This window comes from Carcharodon carcharias, chromosome 3 (assembly GCF_017639515.1).
Source record: "Carcharodon carcharias isolate sCarCar2 chromosome 3, sCarCar2.pri, whole genome shotgun sequence".
In the NCBI taxonomy this organism is placed as follows: Eukaryota; Metazoa; Chordata; class Chondrichthyes; order Lamniformes; family Lamnidae; genus Carcharodon; species Carcharodon carcharias.
Window position 1 is genome coordinate 2874353 of NC_054469.1, and position 23411 is coordinate 2897763.

At 45.9% G+C, this 23411-nt stretch overlaps 1 protein-coding gene across 1 annotated transcript; it reads right to left on the reverse strand.

Moving 5' to 3' along the window:
- Nucleotides 1-13808: 13808 nt before the first annotated feature.
- Nucleotides 13809-16851, reverse strand: LOC121276403 (zona pellucida sperm-binding protein 4-like). Its single transcript, XM_041184755.1, has 4 exons — nucleotides 16713-16851; nucleotides 15265-15454; nucleotides 14648-14720; nucleotides 13809-13922 (listed from the first exon to the last, which is right to left on the reverse strand). The coding sequence occupies exons 1-4, from the start codon at nucleotides 16780-16782 to the stop codon at nucleotides 13881-13883; spliced, it is 375 nt and encodes a 124-aa protein (XP_041040689.1). The 5' UTR covers nucleotides 16783-16851; the 3' UTR covers nucleotides 13809-13880.
- Nucleotides 16852-23411: the final 6560 nt, after the last annotated feature.

Here is a 23411-nt window from a genome sequence, read left to right on the forward strand (position 1 = left end):
ATAGTGCTACCCTCCAATTTGTATGAACCTTTCAAGATTCTATAGAATCTCAGAAGATGACCGCCAATGCATCCACTATTTCTAGGGCCACTTAAGTACTCTGGGATGTAGATTATCAGGTCCTGGAGATTTATCAGCCTTCAATCCCATCCATTTCCCCAACACCATTTCACTACAAATGATGATTTGTCAGGTCCTCCCTCTCTGTTCCCAAACATTTCTGGTATGTTAGTGTCCTCCTTTGTGAAGGCAGAACCATAGTATGTATTTAGTTGGGTTGTGTAGAGTAGCCAGGGAACTACAGGCCAGTGAGTCTCATGTCAGTGGTAGGGCAACTATTGGAGAAAGATTCTCTCCTTCAGAATTATCTCCACTTGAGGCAAGGTTTGATCAGGGATAGTCAGCATAGCTTTGTCAGAGGGAGGTCATGCCTAACAAATGATTGGATTTTTTTGAGGTGACCAGGTGTGTGCATGAGGGTAGAGCACTTGATGTAGTTTATATGGATTTCAGCAAAGCCTTTGACAAGGTCTGACATAGGAGACTTACAAAGAAGGCAAATGCACATGGGTTACAGGGTAATTTGTTAAGATAGTTTCAAAATTGGCTTAGTTGTAGGGGACAGAAGGTGATGATAGATGGCTGCTTTAGTGACTGGAAGCCAGTGTCCAGTGACATACCACAGGGATCTGTGCTGGGTCCCCTAATTTGCCATTTATGTAAACTGCAGATGACTCGGGGTAGCATTAGTAAGTTTGCACATGAGACAAAGATTGGCCAGCTGGTTAATAGAGGTTGTCTTGGGCTACAGGAAGATCTAGCTGAGATGTTCAATGGGCAGATGAAAGAGGGGCATAGACAGTGGATAGGGAGCAGCTGTTCCCCTTAGTTGAAGGATCAGTCTAAGGGGACATAAGTTCAAGGTGAGCGGTAGGTGGTTTTGAGGGGGATGTGAGGAAGAACATTTTTATCCACAGGGTGTCTGGAATGCGCTACCTGGGATGGTGGTGGAGGCGGGTTGCCTCACATCCTTTATGTACCTGGATGAGCACTTGGCACATCATAACATTTAAGGCTGTGGGCCAAATGCTGCTAAATGGAATTAGGTACGTGGGTCAGGTGTTTTTCTCATGTTGGTACAGACGCTGGCTGAAAGGCCTCTTCCACACAGATTGAAGGCTGCAGTACTATTGCTGGAATATTCATGGCCCCTAGCATTGGCACTATCCAGTACCTTCAGCTGTTTCTTGATCTCATGTGGAGTGAATTGAATTGGCTGAAGACCTGACATCTGTGCTGGGATCCTTTACAGGCTGAGATAGATCATATTTCTCATGGAGCTATTAATGCAGATTATTAGAAAATATCTTCCTTTTGAAATGGTGGTTTAGTTAGTGGGTGTTAATTAGATTAAGGCCAGCTGGTCTAGGTGCTCAATGTACTTGTTGAGATGGATGAGGTAGAGTGCATTTCTATTTTCTTGAATTGAGCATTCAAGGAGTGAAATCTGGCAGCAAACTAGCAGAGACCAAGCAATGTTTATATTACTAAAAATTGTTATGACAATTTAAATGCCTTTCATTGTATCAGATATGCTAGTATAACAGTATTTGGGACAGGGGCATGTAACATCAAAGCCTTTAAACCTACCACTTCCTGCAAAGGAAGCAAAAGAAACCAAAGATGCCAATGCTTTCCCTGCCTGCTTAAGTGTAGGGGTTCCTGTTGCCTTAACTTCAATTCCCAGACTAATCTTCATTATAACTAGCAGCCATGTGTATCTATTGAACTTAACACTAATTTACACTTTAAACACAATCCCTTGAACTGTTGGTCTAATTCCTGGATTTAGAGCTACATGTGAAACATAACTCTGTTATTACAGTTGTTTGAAGTTCCTTCCCCTCTAGGATTTTTATGTAACTCAACTTTATCTGCTGCATCATTAAAGACTCAGCTGTTCCAGGTGAAGATTGGAGCAAATGCTTGAGCAGATTGTGTTTTTTGCATTGGCATTCTGAGTGCGTCTATCCTTGAGGAAGTGGATATTTTGGAGTTGCCTCCAGTGAGTTGTTTAATTACACCCACCATTCACAAGTGGATGTGGCAGGACTGCAGAGCTTAGATCTGATCTGTTGGTTGTGGGATCACTTTTTCACTTGCTGCTTATGCTATTTGGCACACTAGTCCTGTTATAGAGTCACCAGGTTGACAGCTATTAATTATGCCTTTTGCTGCTCCTGGCATCACCACCTACACACTGTTGAACAAAGGTTGATCCCCTGGCTTGATGGTAAGAGTGGGGATTAGGCCAGGCTGAGGTTAGACTAGAGAACAAATTCTTATTTTGATGGCCCACAGTCTCATGGATGCCCAGTCTAGAGTTGTTAAATGCGTACAAAATCTAACCCATTTAGTACAATGGTAGAGCCACATCAGTCAGTGAAGGTGGGATTTTGTCTTTTCTGTGCTAGTGCAGTGGTCACTCTTACTGTCAGGACAGATGCATCTGCAGCAGGTTGGTGAGATTGAGGGAGGTGTTTATTTCCCCCTCCCCTCTGGTTAGTATCCTCACCACCTGCTGCAGACCCGGTCTAGCAGCTATTGCTTATGGTTTGGTCAGAAGTGGTACTACCAAGCCCCTAGAAGGACCTCCACCCAGTTCATTTTGCAGCCTTGTCACCCTCAGTATTTCAAGTGGTACTCAACAGGGAGCATGGATTTAAGCAGCTGAGCAAGGGGCAGTGTGGTTCTCATGTTTGGCCTGATGCCATGAGAATTCATGGGTTGCAGAGTCAATGTTGGGGACTCACAGGGCAGGTTTCTTCAAACTGCATAGCACTACACTGCCACATCTGGGCCTGCTTTGTGCTGGGAAAGGATGGAACCCAGGGATGGTGATGTGTGGGACACTTTCTGTAAGCTGATTCCCTGAGGATGATTGTCTGGCAGTTGCTTAATTACATCTTATCTATTCCACTTGGAGAGAGCATTGGAAGTGGTAAGAGCACAGGATAACATCCATGTTGCATGGCACTAACTGTGCTAAAGGGGGAAAGATTTCAAACATATCAAGCAACTCAAGACTGGGTATTCATCAGGCACAGTTGTAATTGTACTCTGCTGCAATCAAACCTCTGCCTGGCATATAAGACCATAAGACATAGGATCAGAAGTTAGGCTATTCGGCCCATCAAGTCTGCTCCACCATTCAATCATGGCTGATAAGTTTCTCAACCTCATTCTCCTGCCTTCTCCCTGTAACCTTTGATCCCCTTACCAAGCAAAAACTGATCTATCTCGGTCTTAAATACACTCAATGACCTGGCCTCCACAGCCTTCTGTGGCAATGAATTCCATAGATTCACCACTCTCTGGCTAAAGAAGTTTCTCCTCATCTCTGTTCTAAAAGGTCTTCCCTTTACTCTGAGGCTGTGCCCTCGGGTCCAAGTCTCTCCCACTAATGGAAACATCTTCCCCACGTCCACTCTAGCCAGGCCTTTCAGTATTCTGTAAGTTTCAATCAGATCCCCCCTCATCCTTCCAAACTCCATTGAGTATAGACTAAGGGTCCTCAAAAGTTCCTACTAAAACCTAGCCAAATATCCCACTACCATTGCCAACAAGCCAGCAGATCAACCCAAGTTCAAAGTGCAGGAGGGCATAACTAAAAATCAGATGTCAACTGTAAAATCACACTACAGGACTACTTGCATTTTAAGCAGCAAGAGCTGGAGACAGCAAAGTGATTCTCACAACCAAACCACAACAGATCTAAAGTCTGCAGTCCTGCCACATCCAATCATTAATTGTCCAACACCATTCAACTCACTGGAGACTGAATAATTAACCATCCTCAATGATGGAGCCCAGAACATCATTGCAAAAGATAAGGCTGAAGCATTTGCTACAATCTTCAGGCAGAAAGGCTGAGTGGATGTTCCATTTGAGCCTCCTCCAGAGGCCTGTGTTAGATGCCAGTCTTCAGCCAATTCCATTCTCTCCAAGCAATCTCAAAAACAGCTGAAGGCACTGGACATTGCAAAAGCTTTGGGCCCTGATAATATTCCAGCAACAGAACTGAAGACTTGTGCTCCAGAATGAGCTGTGCCCTCAGCCAAGCTGTTCCAGTACAGCCACAACACTGGCAGCTATCCAGTGATGTGGAAAATTGCTCAGGTAAACCCAATACACAAAGTAGGACAAGTCCAACCTAACCAAATACCACTCTTGATCATCAGTCAAATAATGGAAGGGGTTAATAGTGCTGGCAAGCAGCATTTGTTTAGTGAAAACCTGCTCCCTGAAGCCCAGTTTGAGTTCTACCAGGGTCACTCAGCTCCTGCCCTCATTACAGCCTTGGTTCAAATATGTACAGAGCTGAACTCCTGAGGTGAGAGTGACTGTCCTTGCCATCAAGGCAACATTTGACTGTGTGGTATCAAGGAGCCCTAGGAAAACTGGGAATCAGGGGAAACTCTCCACTGGAGAGAGTCAAACCTAGAACAAAGGAAGATAGATGTGGTTGTTGGAGGTCAATCATCTCAGCTCCAGGACCTCACTGCAGGAGTTCTTCAGGGTAGAATCTGCACCCCAACCACCTGCAGCTGCTTCAGCAATGACCTTCCATCCATCATAAGGTCAGAAGTGGGGAAGTTCAGCCCCATTCACAATGACTCAGGCCCTGAAGCAGTCCATGTCCAAATGCAGCAAGACATAGGCAACATCCAGGCTTGGACAGACAAGTACCATTGACACAACACATGTCAGGCAATGACTCTCTCCAACAAGAGAGAATCCAACCAACAACCCTTGCCATTCAATAGCATTACCATTGCTGAATCCCCCCCCACTATGAACTTGCTGGAGGTTACCATTGACCAGAAACTGAACTGGACTAGACATATAAATACTGTAGCTACAGGGGCAGGTCAGAGGCTTAGAATCATAATGTGTAACCAACCTCCGAACTTAAAGCCTGTCTGCTCTTCAAGGCAAATGGCAGGAGTGTGCAGAGTACTCTCCTCTTGCCTGGATGGGTACAGCTCCCACAATGCTCAAAGCTTGACATGGTCCAGGACAAAGCAGTCTGTGATTGGCACCACAACCACAAACATTCACTCCCTGCACCACCGATGCACAGTAGCAGCAGTGTGTACCATCTACAAGATGCACTGTAGGAATTCACCAAGGTTCCTGAGACAGTACTTTCCAAACCCACAACTACTACCATCTAGAAAGACAAATGCAGCAGATAGAGGGGAACACCACCACCTGGAAGTTCCCCTTCAAGTCACTCACCATCCTGACTTGGAAATATCATTCTTCCTTCACTCAGATAATATCCTGAAACTCCTGCCCTAACAGCACTGTGGGTATACCTACAGCACTGCAGTGATTCAAGGCAGCTCACCTTCAATAGCAACTAGGGATGGGCAGTAAATGCTGGCCCAGCCAGAGAAGCCCACATCCCATGAATGAATAAAAACTGAAGCATAACCTCCCTCCTTTCATCCCGTACCCCTCACAATAAATGATAACATTGTTAGCTTCCTAATTATGTGCTGTACTTGCATACTAACCTTTGATTTGTGTACTCATACAGATCCCTGAATCTGAGCTCTGCAATCTCACCATTTAGATAAGCTTCCTTTTTATTTTTCTTGCTGAAATGAATGTCGCATTTCTCCACATTAGACTCCATTTGCCAAATCTTTGCCCACTCACTTAACCAATATGTCCCTTTTTAGCATCCTTATATCCCCTTCATTGTTTATTCTCCTACCTGTGTTGTCAACAACTTTAGCAACCATTCCTTAAGCCCCTTCAGTCATTTATATCATTACTAAGTTGAGGTTCCAGCACTGATCCCTGTGGCTCACCGCTCATCACATCCTGTCAACCAGAAATGACCCATTTATGCCAACTCCACTTCCTTTTAGCTAGCCAGCCTGTTTATGCTGATATATTACCTTATCTCAGGGGCACAATAAAGAGCCCATTGTGTTAGAGGTAATAGAGCATGGATACAGGACTGGCTAAGTAATAGAAAATGGAGAGTTGTTATAATACGGGCATTTTCAGAATGGCAACCTGGAAGCTGTGGAGTGCCACAGGGATCAGTGCTGGGGCCACAATTACTTTCAAGATATATCAATGACTTGAATGAGGGAAGTGAATGTACTCTCACACAAGTTGTGGGTGACAAATAGGTGGGATGGCAAGGATAACAAGGAGCTGACAGAGGCATATAGACAGGTTAACCAAATGGGCAAAAACTTGGCAGATGGAATGATGTGGGAAAATGTGCAGTTATGCGTTTTAGCAGGAAGAGGAGCTGAATATTCTTTAAATGGAGAAAGACCCCCAAGTCTGTGCTGCAGCCTTTGTGCATGAATTCCACAAAGCTAGCATACAAGCTCAACGGGTAATAGGGAGGGCACATTGAATGTTGGCCTTTATTTCAAAGGGAATGGAGTATAAAAATAGGAAAGCCTTGCTAAAATAAAGGCATTAATTAGACCACACCTACAATACTGAACAGTTTTGGTCCCCTTATCTAAGGAATGATATACTAGCATTGGAGGCAGTCCAGAGAAGGTTCACTAGGTTGATCCTGGGTATTGAAGGCTTATCTTATGGAGAGGTTGGGCCTGTAGTCATTGGAGTTGAGAATGAGGTGACCTTATTGAAACATACAAGATTTGGAAGGGGCTTTATTGTAGTTGTTTTCCCTTATGGGAGTTTTGAGGACCAGACAGCATAATATCAGTAAGGTGTCACCCATTTATGGGAGGTGAGAAATTTCTTCTGAGGGTAGTCAATCTGTGGAATTCTTTACCTGAGGGCTGTAGAGGTTGGGCTGATGACTGTATTTGAGACAGTGATAAACAGATTTTTAAAATCAGGAAGGGAATCAAGTGTTATGGGCAAAGGCAGGAAAGTGGAGTTGAGCATCAGATCAGCCATGATCTCATTGGATGGCAGAAGAGACTCGGTGGGTCAAGTGGCCTCTGTCTGCTCCTGCTTATGGAGATGAGCTTTTTGCTGCTAGAAAACAGTCAGCACAGGAACAGGCCCTTCAGCCCTCCAAGCCTGCGCCGATCATATTGCCTGTCAAACAAACATTTTGCACTTCCGGGATCCATATCCTTCTATTCCCATCCTATTCATGTATTTGTCAAGCTGCCTCTTAAACACCACTATCGTACCTGCTTCCACCACCTCCTCTGGTAGTGAATTCCAGACAATCACTACCCTCTGCATAAAAAACTTGCCCTGCACATCTCAAGTTTTCTCCTCACCTTAAATCTATGACCCTAGTAATTGATTCCTCCACCCTGGGAAAAAGCATCTATCTACTCTGTCCATGCCACTCAATTTTGTAAACTTCTATCAAGTTGCCCCTCAATCTCCATCACTCTAGTGAGAACAGTTTCTCCAACCTCTCCTCATAGCTAATAAACTCCAGACCAGGCAGCATCCTGGTAAACCTCCTCTGCACCCTCTCCAACGCCTCCATATCCTTCTGGTAATGTGGTGACCAGAATTGCACGCAATATTCCAAGTGTGGCCTAACCAAGGTTCTATACAGCTGCAGCATGACTTCCCAGCTTTTATACTCAGTACCCCTGCCAATGAAGGCAAGCATGCCATATACCTTCCTGACCACCTTATCCACCTGCGTTGCCACTTTCAGTGACCTGTGGACCTGTACACCCAGATCCCTCTGCCCGTCAATGCACTTAAGGGTTCTGCCATTTACTGTGTAATTCTTGCCTGTATTAGAGCTTGCATTACCTCCAGATTAAACTCCATCTGCCATTTCTCCACCCATGTTTCCAACCGATCTATATCCCATTGTATCATTTGACAATCCTCTTCACTATCTGCAACTCCTCGAACCTTAGTGTCGTCTGCAAACTTACTAATTAGCCCAGTTACATTTTCCTCAATCATTTACATATACTACAAACAGCACAGGTCCCAGCACTGATCCCTGCGGAACTCCACTAGTCACAGCTCTCCATTCAGAAAAGCACCCTTCCACTGCTACCCTCTGTCTATGACCAAGCCAATTCTGTATCCATCTTGCCAGCTCACCTCTGATCCTGTGCAACGTTACCTTCTGTACCAGTCTGCCATGAGGGACCTTGTCAAAAGCCTTACTGAAATCCATGTATATAACATCCACTGCCCTTCCATCGATCATCTTTGTCACTTCCTCAAAACTTGATCAAGTTAGTGAGGCACTACCTCCCCTTCACAAAACCATGCTGCCTCTCACTAATACACCCATTTGATTCCAAAAAGGTAGTAAATCCTGACACGAAGAATCTTCTACAATAATTTCCCTACCACTGACATAAGGCTCACCGGCCTGTAATTTCCTGGATTATCCCTGCTACCGTTAAACAATGGAATAACATTGGGCATTCGCCAGTCCTCTGGGACCTCATCCATAGATAGTGAGGATACAACGATTTCTGTCAAGGCCACAGCAATCTCCTCCCTTGCCTCCCTCAGTACGCTGGGGTAGATCCCATCTGGCCCTGGGGACTTATCCAACTTAATATTCTTCAAGACGCCTAACACCTCTTTTTTGATCTCAACATGATCCAGGCTATCTACACACTCTTCCCTAGACAAATCGACTGCTAAGTCCTTCTCTTTGGTGAATACTGATAAGTACTCATTTAGTATCTCTCCCATTTCTTCTGGCTCCACACAGATTCCCACCTCTGTCCCTGAGTGGGCCTACCTTTCCCTAGCTACCCTGTTGTTTTTTACATATGTATAAAAGGCCTTGGGATTTTCCTTAATCCTGGTTGCCAGTGACTTTTCATGAGCCTATAAGCCCTCCTGACTCCTTGTTTAAGCTTCTTCCTACTTTTTATATTCTCCACGGGCTTCATCTGTTCCCAGCCTTCTAGCCCTTATCAATGCTTCCCTTATCTTTGACTAATCTCAATATCCTTTGTTATCCTAAGGTTTCTGAAACGTGCCATGCTTATCCTTCATCCTAGCAGGAACATGCTGGTCCTGAATTCTTATCAACTGACATTTGAAATCCCCCCCACATGTCAGTTGTTGATTTGCCCCCAAACATCTGCCTCCAGTCTAGATTCCTCAGTTCCTGCCTAATATTGTTATAATTAACCTTCCCCCAATTAAGCACCTTAACCTGAGGAGTCCTGTTACCCTTATCCACCAGTACCTTGAAACCTACTGAATTATGGTCCCTTTTGCCAAAATGCTCCCCTACTGAAACTTTGCCAACTGGCCGGGTTCATTCCCTAATACCAGGTCCAGTATTGCCCCTTCCCTAGTTGGACTATCTACATATTGTCTCAGGAAGTCCTTGGATACACCTTACAAATTCTGCACCATCCAAACACCTAGCACTAAGTGATTCCCAGTCAATATAGGGAAAGTTAAAATCACCCACCACAACAACCCTATTGCTTTTACATCTTTCCAAAATCTGCCTACATAACTGTTCCTCAATCTCCCAACAGCAAATGGGAGGCCTATAGTAAACCCCCAACATTGTGACTGCACCCTTCCTATTCCGGAGCTCTACCCATATTGCTAATACCTTAAATTTCCAGAAGGCATTTGATAAAATGTTATAAAGTGCAGTACATCTACCAATTCCCCATTACCTGCAACACTTGACTCCTTGAAAATAACTCCAATCAATTTGTTGGACAGGGTTTCCCTTTCACAAAACCATGTTGACTCTGCCTGATAGCCTCAACTCTGTCCCTGCTATAACATCTCCCTTATCAGATGTTAGGCTAACTGGATTGTAATTTCTTGCTCCATCTCCCTCCCTTTGAAAGAATGGATAATTGTTTTCCAATCTAATCTTCTCAGAAGGTTTGAAAATTAAAAACAAGTGGACTAACATCTCACTGGCCACTTCTTTCAAGGCCTCAGTGAAGTCCAGACAGACCTGGGGATCTGTCAGCCCACACAACCAACAATTTGCTCAACCATTTCCCTTGTGGTTGTAATTGAGTTCCTCCCTCCCATTTCTTGATTTGCAGGATTATAGCTTGTGTCCTCTTGAGGACTGAAACAAAATATCTGTTAATTCATCAGCCATCTCCCTACTGTCCATTATCAATCCTCCAGATATGGGACCAATACACAGTTAACTCTTATTTAAATAGTTATAGAAGCTCTATCTTTTTATTACTAGCTAGCTTTCTCTTATGCTAATCATTCCCTCAATCTTTGTCACCCATTCTTTCCAATATTCTGAGCTCCCACCTGTCTGTGTAATTAGATGCTTAACTTGTGATTCACGAACCAGGAACCCCAGATCCCTCTGCAGAAACCTGTCAGACATTCCCTCCCCATTTATCTCTAATCTGGTTCCTCTTAACTAACCAATGCTCTTTTTATAAAAGCTAATTATGGGATGTGGACATGACTGGATAGGCCTGCATTTATTGCCCACCCCTAATTACCCCTTATTCACACAGCATTGCAGAATCAAGCACATTGCTGTTGTCTGCAGTCACACGTAGGCCAAACCAGCTAAGGATGGCAGATTGCCCTCAAGCTCCTGGATACAAGTCTAGCCTGTGTAACCCTCAAGACAACCCTCCCATCTGAGCATTTAGTCTAGTAAAACCTTCTGAAGCACTCAAGGTTGACAATTGCTCATTGAGCACCCTTCTAGTGGAAAGATCTACCCAAGTCAACTCATTCCTCACATCTGCATCACTGCATTGTGTTCATTGGAAAGCTGAAATCTGAATCTAAGAAGTTATTTGGATTGAACTGAATTACTCTAAACCCCTGTATAATCTCCAATGATAACCTCTGGTGCTTCTCATGGATGAAGAAGCTCCCCTTTGCAGTACAATCTGGTCCAAAACCTGTGCCCAATTAGTTTAGACAGACTGCCCTTGCAATCCCTGAACTGTATGCTGAACAATTTCTAGTCTGGAAACCAAGTTCCTCATGATTGGTTCTTCCAATACCACAGCCACCAGCCTCCTGATCAATCTCTGCACCTACTGATCAAAGGGGTTTTAGATGGTGATAGTATTGCAGTTATGATCTCCAGATGAGGCTACCACTGGTGAAGCCTGATCCCATGCTGGGACTCAGCTTGATAGACTGTAGCTTTTGTTTGGATACTTGTAGAAGGGTTACTGAACAGTCACAGGAGTCAGCTGATGATTAACAAAAGCATAATAAGATTTAACATGAAATACACTACAATGCTCCTTCACCTACAGCTATACCTTCAGATTCACTAGGTAACAAAAGCTCTTATACTCCAATGTAGAGAGAACATAGTCCACAGAAACCATTAGGGGAACCTGTGGTCAGACAAAGCACACAAACCAAGTGAAAGAAGCCACCTGAGAAGCTGTGGATCTTGCATCAATTCCCTCAGACACTTGTCTAAGTGAGCCATCCATCTTCACACAAGGGTTTTCCAATCTCTACACCCTCACCTTAGAATCTTCTCCCAAACTCTGACTCAGACACCTTCCCATAAAGGTCACTTCCAGGGTTTCAAACTCTCCCTCTGATGCTGCTCTCCCATGGGTCACCACATGTATTCAAGCTTTTCTGCTCACGCTGACTCTGCTGTCAACAGTACACCACAGCTCCATATGCAGACAGCAAAGCATGACAGATCTTCAGGCTTCAAGCTGTCTATTTGCAACTGGAATTTAGGCCCTTGCTCTTAAAACAGGAGCTTCTCCCAGGTTCATGTCCTTAGACCTGGAAGTACTGGGACTCTGGTCCTCTCACCTGGAGTTTTGGAGAGTTTTAGCCTCTGCCCCTTCTAGGTTGCTTCTGCTTGGCAGCCATCTTCAAACTGGCCTCACTGCTTTTTGTTTCTGTGTGGCTAGGACCTGACTTGACCTGTTGCTAGGCAACAGCCCAATTCTCTACTCATGTTCACCTGACTTAGGCTTGTAAAAAAAACAGGTTACAGGCAAAGTGCCTGTATTTCTAAATACTTTGCTAAAATACAAATTAAACATTAAAGCTAAAACTCATTCCTAATGCCCACAAATGCCAATATAATTTAGGAAATAGAGTTCTACCAACAGTAGATATGGTGACCTGCTCTGAGTTGAATTTGATGTAATGAGCTCACCCCCACATCACCCCCTGCTGGTTCAGTGGTGACATTGCAATTCACAGATCAGATCACTCATGAGAAACACCTGACCTACCTACCTAATCCCATTTACCAGCACTTGGCCCATAGTCTTGAATGTTATGATGTGCCAAGTGCTCATCCAGGTACTTTTTAAAGGATGTGAGGCAACCCACCTCCACCACCCTCCCAGGCAGTGCATTCCAGACCATCACCACCCTTGGGTTAGAACACTTTTCCCTCACATCTCCCTCTACACCTCCTGCCCCTCAGCTTGAGCTTATGCCTCTTTGACCCTTAAACTAAGGAACAGCTGCTCCCTATCCAACCTGTCTATGCCCCACATTCTTGTACACATCAATGAGGTCGCCCCTCAGTCTTCTCTACTCCAATGAAAACAACCCAAGTCTATCCAACCTCTCTTCAAAGCTTAAATGTTTCATCCCAGGCAACATCCTGGTGAATCCCCTCTGCACCCCCTCCAGTGCAATCACATCCTTCCTATGTGAGGAAGAGAACTGCACACTACTCCAGCAGTGGCTTCACCAAGGTTCTATACAACTCTAACATGACCTCCCTCCTTTTGTAATCTATGCCACGATTGATAAAGTGTCCCATATGCAAAGTGTCCCATATGCCTTTTTCACCACCCAACCAACATGCCCCTCTGCCTTGAGATCGATGGACACACACACACACACCAAGGTCCCTTTGTTCCTCAGAGCTTCCTAGTGTCATGCTGTTCATTGAATACTTCCTTGTCACAATTACTCCTTTGAAAGTATCACCTCACTTTACAGGCTTAAATTCCATCTGCCACTTATCTGCCCGTTTGACCATCCCGTCTATCTTCCTGTAGCCCAAGACACTCAACCTCACTGTTAACCACCTGCCCTGCTCAGACTGAGCTCCTGCTGCTCCACATTGGGTTTGTCTCCATTATCACCTGTTGCTCTTAATTATCTGAAATTCATCACTAGTAGGAATGAAGCTCAATCATGAAAGATTATTAGGTAGACAGTGCTGTAATCCTAAATTGGAAACCAGAACATTTCCCTGTTGATCAGGGGGAAACCCCAAAACCATCCTAACACTGCAGCATCCAAATCAATATTCCAGGGGCAACTGTCACCTCCCTGTGGGAGGAGTTTGCAAATGGGCAAGTGAGGTGCCAGCAGAACACAACTCGCCAGGATTGTCCAACTGCTTCCCCTGGAAAGGACAGTGAAGAGACCAGAGACTAAGCCACAGAATCAAGCATAGACAGAAGTGAATCTGGGTGAAGAATGTATTACTGACATAATGCAGTTTGATGGGTATCTTACAGAATAGGATGTAATAATGATTTGCACCTGGAGCCAGAGAAACTCACTTGACAGTGAAAAACAACCAACCACAAGTTAGATGACAGAATTAGTGTTTATTATTGAAAAAACATCTACAGTTCCATCGAGCTGCACTCAGTGCCCAGCCTGTCAGTCACATCCATTTGCCACACAGCAACAGTCCCAACCAACAGGGTCACAGAGAGCAGCGCTACACCAACAGCTAATCCAGGAACAACATGGGAGGGGGAATCCACAGCAGCATCTGAGGAGACAGAGAAAGCCAGGGTTAGAGGGTCACCAGTTACTCCATCACTAGACACAGGAAGAGATTCCTCCTTTACCTTCCTCTTCCTGCTCCATCCCAGCAGCTAATCTCTCCTCATCTCCCAGGAAAATGATGGAGCCCTCAGCAGTCACCAAGGCTCCAGACTGATCATAAGCACTTCTTCGTGTCTCTGGGGGAAGAGAAGAAGGTTCAAGCTTCTGAAGCCACAACATTCAATCCAATGGACAATATACCTGCAGACACTGGGTACCAGACAGGGATGGGAAATCAGCCAGTGCTCAAATATTGTTTCTCTGCATATTCTGGAGGAAGGACTCACTTGAAATGAGTAACATTCCCTTTTACTGCAATAAATATCTACTCCCCTGATGAGAACCAATTTCACTATCTGCTTTACCCAAATATTCCACAGGACTTCCATGTCCCAGGTGTCTGGACAGGGGATATCCATTCCCCTTCCAGCTGGAATTCCCACTAATGAAGCTGACAATTGGACACTGGGTCAGTGTTCCCAATGCTAAAGATGGGATCACTTACCAACCAGGAGATTGGGAGTGGAGTGTACCTGAAGCAACAGATGGAGACTTCAGCAAGCTCAGTTAGGCTGCTTCACTATCCACATTAGGAAACAATGAACCAAAGTACTGCTCAGGCTTCCTGATAACTAACTTCCTGCTGGAACATGTACTCACACCCAACACCCCACAATTATCCCAATGTCAAACTGCACCAAATGGAACTGGGGGCACTTCCCACAACAATTCAGAGTCTCCAGATTCACCACACGATTCCTGGGAGCAACTGGAGCCCTTGTTGAGGGAAGCCAGTGTCCAGATGGGACCCCCACCCCCTCACCATCAGGCTTCAGTTTCTAGTCCGATCCCAGGTACTTACTGGGGCTGCAGGGAGCTGTGCAGTTCTCTCGGATGGAAGGGTGACACACCTCAGCCCTGCAGTGGAAGTAGACCTGCAAAGAGAGAGAGAGTGCAGCATGGTCAGTCCCACAGCTCCCAGTCAGGAGATTGATGCTTCTCCATTCACAGGGTGACTCTCAGCAACAGCCCGGGAACAAATTGAACCAAGGCCCCGACACACTAACACTGAAGGAAGCTCACCTCCCCGCTCAGAGGCCGGGCCCAAACTCGCTCCCAGAAAGTGAAAGTGCTCACTACAAAGCGATGGTGATGAGTTGGGAACCGCAAATGGGAAGCAGCGTCTACCGGGACCAGGCGGCTTTTGTAGTTGTCACCAGCAAAGGGACACCTGCGACACAGACACAGACACAGACACAGACAGGGGGGGTTAGATAGGGAGGGGGCACGAGAGGCAGCTTTACACATCACACAACTAGAAGCCACTCATTGGCTATGTTGAAGGGAATGGAGAGCGAGGCATCTCAATGGCAAAGATCATTCACTCACTCACTCAGTCACTCACTAAATCCCCGCACTGGCCCATTTGCTCTTGTCTCATCCCCAATCTAGCCCAAGGTGCCTCACTCGCTCCTTTACCTGTTCACCAGGAGGTCCCAGCGGAGCCCCGAATACGGCTCGGGGCTGGGGGTCGCCCAGCAGTCATTGAGGACCAGCACCAGGGTCGGGTCGTTCCGCTTCAGGACACGAACCTCCACAAACACGGACTCCCGGAGCACACTGACGATCGGGTAGTCAGTGGCCACGTACCAGCTCCGGTAGGCAGCATCTGAAGAGACAGATAGATGACAGAGCGCCACTATGTGCACACACAGCCTCAAGTTGGACACTACTCGCCATCATTGAGCACTCGCTACCTCTCGCTATTCTCAGCTCCAGAAGCAGAATGCCGGCCTCAGTGACAGGCAGTGGCGGAGAAAGGGTGTAAACTCGGGGCTTCAGCTGCACTTCAGACTCCTGGCTTCCCGTGTAACTGCACTGGACATGGAGCCTGCAACAGAACGGACACGTATGTCTGCACAATTCAGCTCCTCCCCACCTCCAGCCTCTCAATGTGCTCCCATTCTCACCTGAAGGGACTGTCCCGGCTCACCGAGCCCAAAGCTGCATCCAAGATCTCAAACTCAGCCAACACATCCGTTTCATACACCACATTCACCCCGTCCAGCTGCAAGAGACACAAGACGACCATCAGTAGCCGACTCGCAGCCAATGATGGGGTTCCCAAGTCACAATACCTACCCGCTGAGTAGTGCCACACTCAGTGACTGCGAACTGAAAGAGCACAGTGTCTACAGACACCACGATCGGACTGCACTCAGCTCCGTGTCCATCCTTCAGATGCACCGTTGTCAGGTTTACAGGAGGCAGCGTTAAATCCTTGGAGATGGCGATCAGAACGCGCCCATCCTTGGTACAAGCTGCAAGAGAGGCAATGAAAGGCGCTTGGTTTCAGCACAGGGACGGTTAGACAGTGGGACAAACTCCATACAGCTCACAGCCATGTTCTGCTATCTGTTCTCTCATTCTCAATCAGCTGCTGAAGCGGTTAACTAGCAGCCACACAGCACTGCTCTGGCTGTGCTCCAGAGGCTGGCATCGCAATTGAAAGATCAGGCTCTCTGGGGACCTGGGATCCTTCACTCCGCCCTTTGCATCTTCCTGTCCTCCAGCCCGCCCAATTCTAGCCTCATCATCTCTTCTTCAGTTCCCTTTAGCAATCCTTCCTTCACTGGCCACACATTGAAAACCATTGTCTCCTTCAAAGCAACCCCTTCACCTGCTCAATACCTTAGGGAGGGGATTCCCTCTTCAATCATGTCAGTCGGTGCCAGCTCAATCTTGGCTCATTTAACCAGCTTTACAAATACGGATAATTGAAGCAGATTTAATCCTAGCAATCACAGAAACTAAAGCTTCAGGGGAGGAAAATACAGATTCTCCCAGTAAAGGCCGAGTCCATGTGGATTGCAGCTGCTCCTGGGGAGTCCAGCTCTGGACTATGGACGGAGCGAGAATCCACCCACCTGGCAGATTATCCAGTGAATAGAAACAGGGCGGCACATCCCGGCTCCCAGCATCAAAACAGCAGCCCATCCGCACACACTCACTGCCTTCAATCCCCGCAAATCCACACTCTGTGCGCAATTTGGGAGACAGCCAACATTTCTGGGCGGAACACATTGTAATCAATAACAAGCCTAAAAGCCCTACTCCATCCATTGGAACAAGCGGCTCCTCCCAGACAAGTCGGCTATGGAGCCGACTCCCCCCCTTTTGACCCCAGCGCTGTTGCAGCCACAGGAAATGAGTTTCCCAATCAGACTGACACAGAGTCCGCGGTCCACGGGCTCCTGAACATCAAGCCGCATTCCCACGGCTCACACAGACATGGGGCCTGTTTTGAATCAAGCACTAAAGGTGACCCTGGCTCGAGAGACAGCTCCACAAGTCACCCCACTGAAGGACACAGCACTCATCCAATTTACACACAAAGTCTCATGAATGAAAGAAATGTTGAATTGCCAATGATCATATTGTTGTTTGTGTGAGTTCCACACTGGGTATGTTGTGGGGCAGAGAGAGGCCTCTTCCATCCCATAGACACTGGGGAATATTGATTCAGCTCCAGAACAAACCCTTCTCAGAGAGCACATCTACTGCATTGTCTGCTTGTGGTCTCAGGGAATCGGACACATCCCTCATCTAATCCTCTTCCATGTGGCTTTAACTGTGTTTCCCATGACTCCACCAGTCCACCCCAGGCTGACATTGGAACAAAAACAATTAAAGTCGATTTGGACCAGCATCCACAAGCTGTCACCCCATGGCCCGGTTTATTCCCAACTCGACCATCACCATCAAACCAGGGTACTAACCCTGGTCAATGATGTGTGCAGGAGGGCATGTCAGGAGCAGCACCAGGCAGTCCCTAAAAATGAGGTGTCAACCTGGTGAAGCTATAACACAGAACGACAAGTGTGTCAAACAGCATAATCAGCAAGTGATAGACAGAGCTATGCGTTCCCCTACCAAAGGATCAGATCTAACTCTGTACTCTTCCCACATCTAGTCATCAATAATTGTGGGAAATCGCAAGGTGTGAAGATGGATCTTATTATTTTAATATTTTTGGGAATATGGTGTATTCTGTAAAGCAGGCCGAGTGTTTGTGTATGTCCATGTGTGTGTGTGTGTGTGTGCGTGTGTGTATGTGTGTGTGTGCGTGTGTGTGTTTGTGTGTGTGTGTGTATGTGTATGTGTGTGTGTGAGTGTATATGTGTGTGTGTGTGTGTGGGTGTGTGTGTATTTCTGTGTGTGTGTGCGTGTGTGTGTGTGTGTATGTGTGTGTGTGTGTGTATGTGTGTTTGTGTGAGTGTGTGTGTGTGTGTGTGTGCGCGTCCATGGGAAATTGAACTCGGGGAAGATTAGTAAAGACAGCTGTTCTGTGTAACTGAGAGATGAAAGGTGAAGGGGTTAGATGCATAACTTTGTAATGAGAGGCTTTGGAGAAGTTGTGGTGACAATTTAATAAGTTGGGTTTAATGATGTGCATTAGGTGCTTGGTAAGGACTGGATTTCAGCTGTTAAATTTCAAAAGGAATTTCAGGGACATGAGTAACTCCAAGGGAACAGACTCATTCAAGGGTTTATGGTGCATGTCAATTGAAGCAAGAACTTGAATATTGGTGCAGAAGGGACATGTCACAAAATCACAGAATCACACAGTGCAGAAGAGGCCCTTCAACCTATCGAGTCTGCACCGACACGTGAGAAACACCTGACCTACCTACTTAATCCCATTTACCAACACTTGGCCCGTAGCCCATAATGTTATGACATGCCAAATGCTTTTCCAGGTACTTTTTAAAGGATGTGAGACAACTCGCCTCCACCACCCTCCCAGGCAGCGCATTCCAGACCATCACCAGCATCTGGGTAAAAAGTTTTTCCTCACATCCCCCTAAACCTCCTGCCCCTCACCTTGAACTTATGTCCCCTTGTGACTGACCCTTCAACTAAGGGGAACAGCTGCTCCCTATCCACCCTGTCCACATTCGCTGTTCTCCAGCCCTCTGGACCCTCTCCGGTGGACAGAGAGGAACTAAAAATTTGGGGCAGAGCCCCTGTGATCTCCTCCCTTGCCTCCCTCAGCAGTCTGGAAGACAAATCATCCAGACCTGGAGATTTGTCCACTTTTAAGCCTGTCAACACATCCAATACCTTGTCACTCTCTATATCAATTTGCTTAAGAACCTCGCATTCTCTCTCCCCGAGTTCGATACCTTCATCCTCATTCTCTTGGGTGAAGATGGATGTGAAGTATTCATTCAACACTCTAACGACGTCCTCTGGCTCCACCCATAGATTGCCCGCTTGGTCCCTAAAGCGCCCTACCCTTTCCTTGGTTATCCTCTTCCCATTGATATACTTATAGAATATTTTGGGATTTTCCCTACTTTTACCAGCCAGAGCTTTTTCATATCCCCTCTTTGCCTTCATAATTGCTTTCTTAAGCTCCACCCTGCACTGTCTGCACTCCACTAATGCCTCTGCTGATATGTTCCATTGTACCTGCTAAAAGCTTTCCTTTTCCTTCTCATCTTATCCTGAATATCGCTGGTCATCCATGGGTCTCTAGGCCTGTTACTCCTCCCTATCACCCTAGAGGGAACATGTTGAGCCTGTACCCTCCCCTTTTCCTTTTTGAATGCATCCAACTGCTCCTCTGTAGATTTCCCCACAAGTAGCTGTTCCCAGTCTACCTTGGCCAGATCCCACCTTATTATATTAAAATCCGCTCTCTCCCAATCCAAAACATCTTTTACAACTTTTCTATTTCTTTGTCCACAACAAACTTAAACTGTACCATGTTGTGGTCGCTATCACCAAAATGCTCCCCCACCACCACCTCAGCCACCTTCCGGCTTCATTTCCCAGAATGAGGTCCAGCACTGCACTTTCCCTTGTTGGACACTTTAGACATTGACCTAAAAGTTTTTCAGGTATACATTTCAAGAAATCCACTCCATCCAAGCCCTTAACACTATGTCTATCCCAATTAATTTTGGGACATTTGAAATCACCTAATAAAATTACCCTATTGTTTTAACACACCTCCGCAAATTGTGCACATATTTGCTCCTCAATTTCCTGCTGACTTTCTGGGGGGACTGTAATAAACACCTAACAGTGTTTTATTCCTAAACTCTACCCACAAAGCTTCATTGGATGCCCCCTCCAAGATATCATCCCTTCTTACTGCACTAAATGACTCCTCAACTAATAATACAATGCCTCCTCCTCTTTTACCCCCTCCCCTGTCTCACCTGAAGACTTTATATCCCGGAATGTTGAGCTGCCGATCCTGCCCCTCCCTCAACCACGTCTCAGTGATGACTACTATATCACAATTCCACATATCAATCCTCATCCTTAACTCATCCATTTTACCTGTAATACTCCTGGCATTAAAGTAGAGGCCATCCAGCCGTGCCTTATTCCCTTGAAGCTTATTGCAGCTGTACTCCCTCTGACTTGATTGTTTTACTATATTACAATGTGTCCATATTCTGCTAACATTTTGTGTCCCCTCCACCTGCCGAATTAGTTTAAAATCCTCCCAACAGCACTAGCAAACCCGCCCACAATGATATTAGTCCCATGCCAGTTCAGATGTAAACCATCCTGCTTGTACTGCTCCCACCTTCCTCAGAAATGGTCCCACTGATCCAGGAATCTAAAACCCTCTCTCCTGCACCAACTCTTAAGCACGTGTTCATCTGTGCTATTCTCCTATTTCTGAGCTCGCTAGCATGTGGCACTGGGACTAATCCAGAGATTACAACCCGAGAGGTCTTGCTTTTTATTCTACCAACTAACTCCCTGAATTCTTGATGCAAGACCTCATCCCTCTTTCTACCTATGTCATTGGTACTAACATGTACCATGACCTCTGCCTTATCACCCTCCCCCTTCAGGATGCCCTGCAGCCGTTCAGTGACATTCCAGACCGTGGCACCAGGGAGGCAACATACCATCCTGGAGTCACGTTGACAGCCACAGTTGCGCCTATATTTTTCCCTGACCATAGAATCCCCTATTACTATTGCTCTTCCTCCCTTCCTCCCCTCCTGTACAGACAGGCTGCTTATGGTGCCAGAATCTTGGCTCTGTCTGCACTTCCCTGGAGGAACCAACGTCCTCATCAGCCTCCAAAATTGAATACTGATTTGTGAGCGGGACCCCAGGGGACTCCTGAACTACCTGCCTGTTTCTCCTGGACTGCCTGGTGGTCACCCATTCTATTCGTTCCTCAAGTCCCTTCATCTTCGGTGTGACCACCTCTCTAAATGTGTTATCCACGATGGTCTCAGACACACGGATGCTCCACAGTGACCCCACCGCTGAAACTCTGAAACCCGAGCTTCCTGAACTGCAGCTGGACAAACTTCCTGCACACGTTCTGGTCCTGGGTACTGGAAATGTTTGTGGCCTCCCACATGCAGCACGAGGAGCACACCACGGCTTTGAGCTCGCCTGCCATGACTTTTCCCTTTAAATTAAAACTTTTAAATCAATTACTCTCGGGCCCTTCTTTCCTGATCCTCATTCCCACAGAATATACAAACTAAACACCACAAAAAGCCTGGGAAACATGGAAACTAGCAGCAGGAGTAGGCCATTTGGCCCTTCGAGCCTGCTCCGCCATTCATTATGATCCTGGCTGATCATCCAACTCAATAGCCTGCTCTCGCTTTCTCCCCATATCCTATGATCCCTTTCACCCCAAGAGCTATATCTAACTCCTTCTTGAAAACATACAATGTTTTGGTCTCAACTACTTTCTGTGGTAGCGAATTCCACAGCCTCACCACTCTCTGCGTGAAGACATTTCTCTTCATCTCAGTCCGAAATCCTAAATGGTCTAACCCATATCCTCAGACTGTGACCCCTGGTTCTGGACTACCCCAACATCGGGAACATCCTTCCTGCATCTACCCTGTCTAGTCCTGTTAGAATTTTATAGGTTTCTATGAGATCCCCCCTCATTCTTCTGAACTCCAGTGAATATAATCCTAATTGACTCAATCTCTCCTCATATGTCAGTCCCACCATGCCAGGAATCAGTCTGGTAAACCTTTGCTGCACTCTCTCTATAGCAAGCACATCCTTCCTCAGATAAGGAGACCAAAACTGCACACAATATTCCAAGTGTGATCTCACCAAGGCCCTGTACAATTGCAGCAAGACATCCCTGTTCCTGTACTCAAATCCTCTCGCTTTGAAGGCCAACATATCATTTGCCTTCTTTACCGCCTGCTGCACCTGCATGCTTACCTTCAGTGACTGGTGTACAAGGACACCCAGTTCTCGTTGCACATTCTCTTCTCTCAAGTTATAGCCTTTCAGATAATAAACTGCCTTCCTGTTTTTGCTACCAAAATGGATAACCTTACATTAATCCACATTGTACTGCATCTGCCATGCATTTGCCCACTCACTCAGCTTGTCCAAATCACACTGAAGCATCTCTGCAACCTCCTCACAGCTCACCCTCCCACCCAGCTTTGTGTCATCTGCAAATTTGGAAATATTACATTTAGTTCCCTCATTTAAATCATTAATATATATTGTAAATAGCTGGGGTCCCAGCACCAATCCCTGCAGTACCCCACTAGTCACTGCCTGCCATTCAGAAAAAGACCCGTTTATTCCTACTCCTTGTTTCCTGTCTGCCAACCAGTTTTCTATCCATCTCAATACACTAACCCCAATCCCATGCACTTTAATTTTACACGCCAATCTCTTATGTGGGATTTTGTCGAAAGCCTTCTGAAAGTCCAAATAAACCACCTCCACTGGCTCCCCCTCATCAACTCTACTGGTTACATCCTTGAAAAAGTCAAGTAGATTTGTCAAGCATGATTTCCCTTTCATAAATCCATGCTGACTCTGTCCGATTCTGCCACTGTTTTCCACGTGCTCAGCTATTAAATCTTTTATAATGGACTCTAGAATTTTCCCCACTACCAATGTCAGGCTGACTGGTCTATAATTCCCTGTTTTCTCTCTGCCTCCCTTTTTAAATAGTGGGGTTACATTAGCTACCCTCCAATCTGTAGGAACTGTTCCAGAGTCTATAGAATCTCGGAAAATGACTACCAATGCACCCAGTATTTCTAGGGCCACTTCCTTAAGTACTCTAGGATGTAGATTATCAGGTCCCAAGGATTTATCGGCCTCCATCCCATCAATTTCACCATTTCCCCACTAATAATGATTTCTTTCAGTTCCTCCCTCTCTCTAAACCCTGTGTTCCCCAACATTTCTGCTATGTTATTAGTGTCCCCCTTGGTCCTCCTTTTCTGAATTCTAAACTGCTCCCAATCCTCAGGTCTGCTGTTTTTTCTGGCAAATTTGTATGCCTCTTCCTTACATCTATTACTATCTCTAATTTCCCTTGTAAGCCATGGTTTGGCCGCCTTTCCTGTTTTACTTTTGTGCCAGACAGGAATAAACAATTATTGCAGTTGACTCATGCGCTCTTTGAATGTTTGCCATTGCCTATCCACCGTCATCCCTTTAAGTAACGTTTCCCAATCCATCATAGCCAAACCGCGCCTCATACCATCATAGTTTCCTTTATTAAGATTCAGGACCCAAGTCTCAGAATCAACTACGTCACTCTCCATCTTGATGAAGAACTCTATCATATTATGGTC

Bases quoted from the DNA above. Each gene is read 5' to 3' on its own strand.
- LOC121276403 (XM_041184755.1), bottom strand. From the start codon at position 16,782: ATGGGCTGCTGTTTTGATGCTGGGAGCCGGGATGTGCCGCCCTGTTTC. The intron at 15,455-16,712 runs GTGGGTGGATTC...CTGTCTCTTCAG, and splicing joins TTCACTGGATAATCTGCCAG to ATGCTGCCTACCGGAGCTGG. The intron at 14,721-15,264 runs GTAAAGGAGCGA...CTCTCTTTGCAG, and splicing joins TGGGACCTCCTGGTGAACAG to GTCTACTTCCACTGCAGGGC.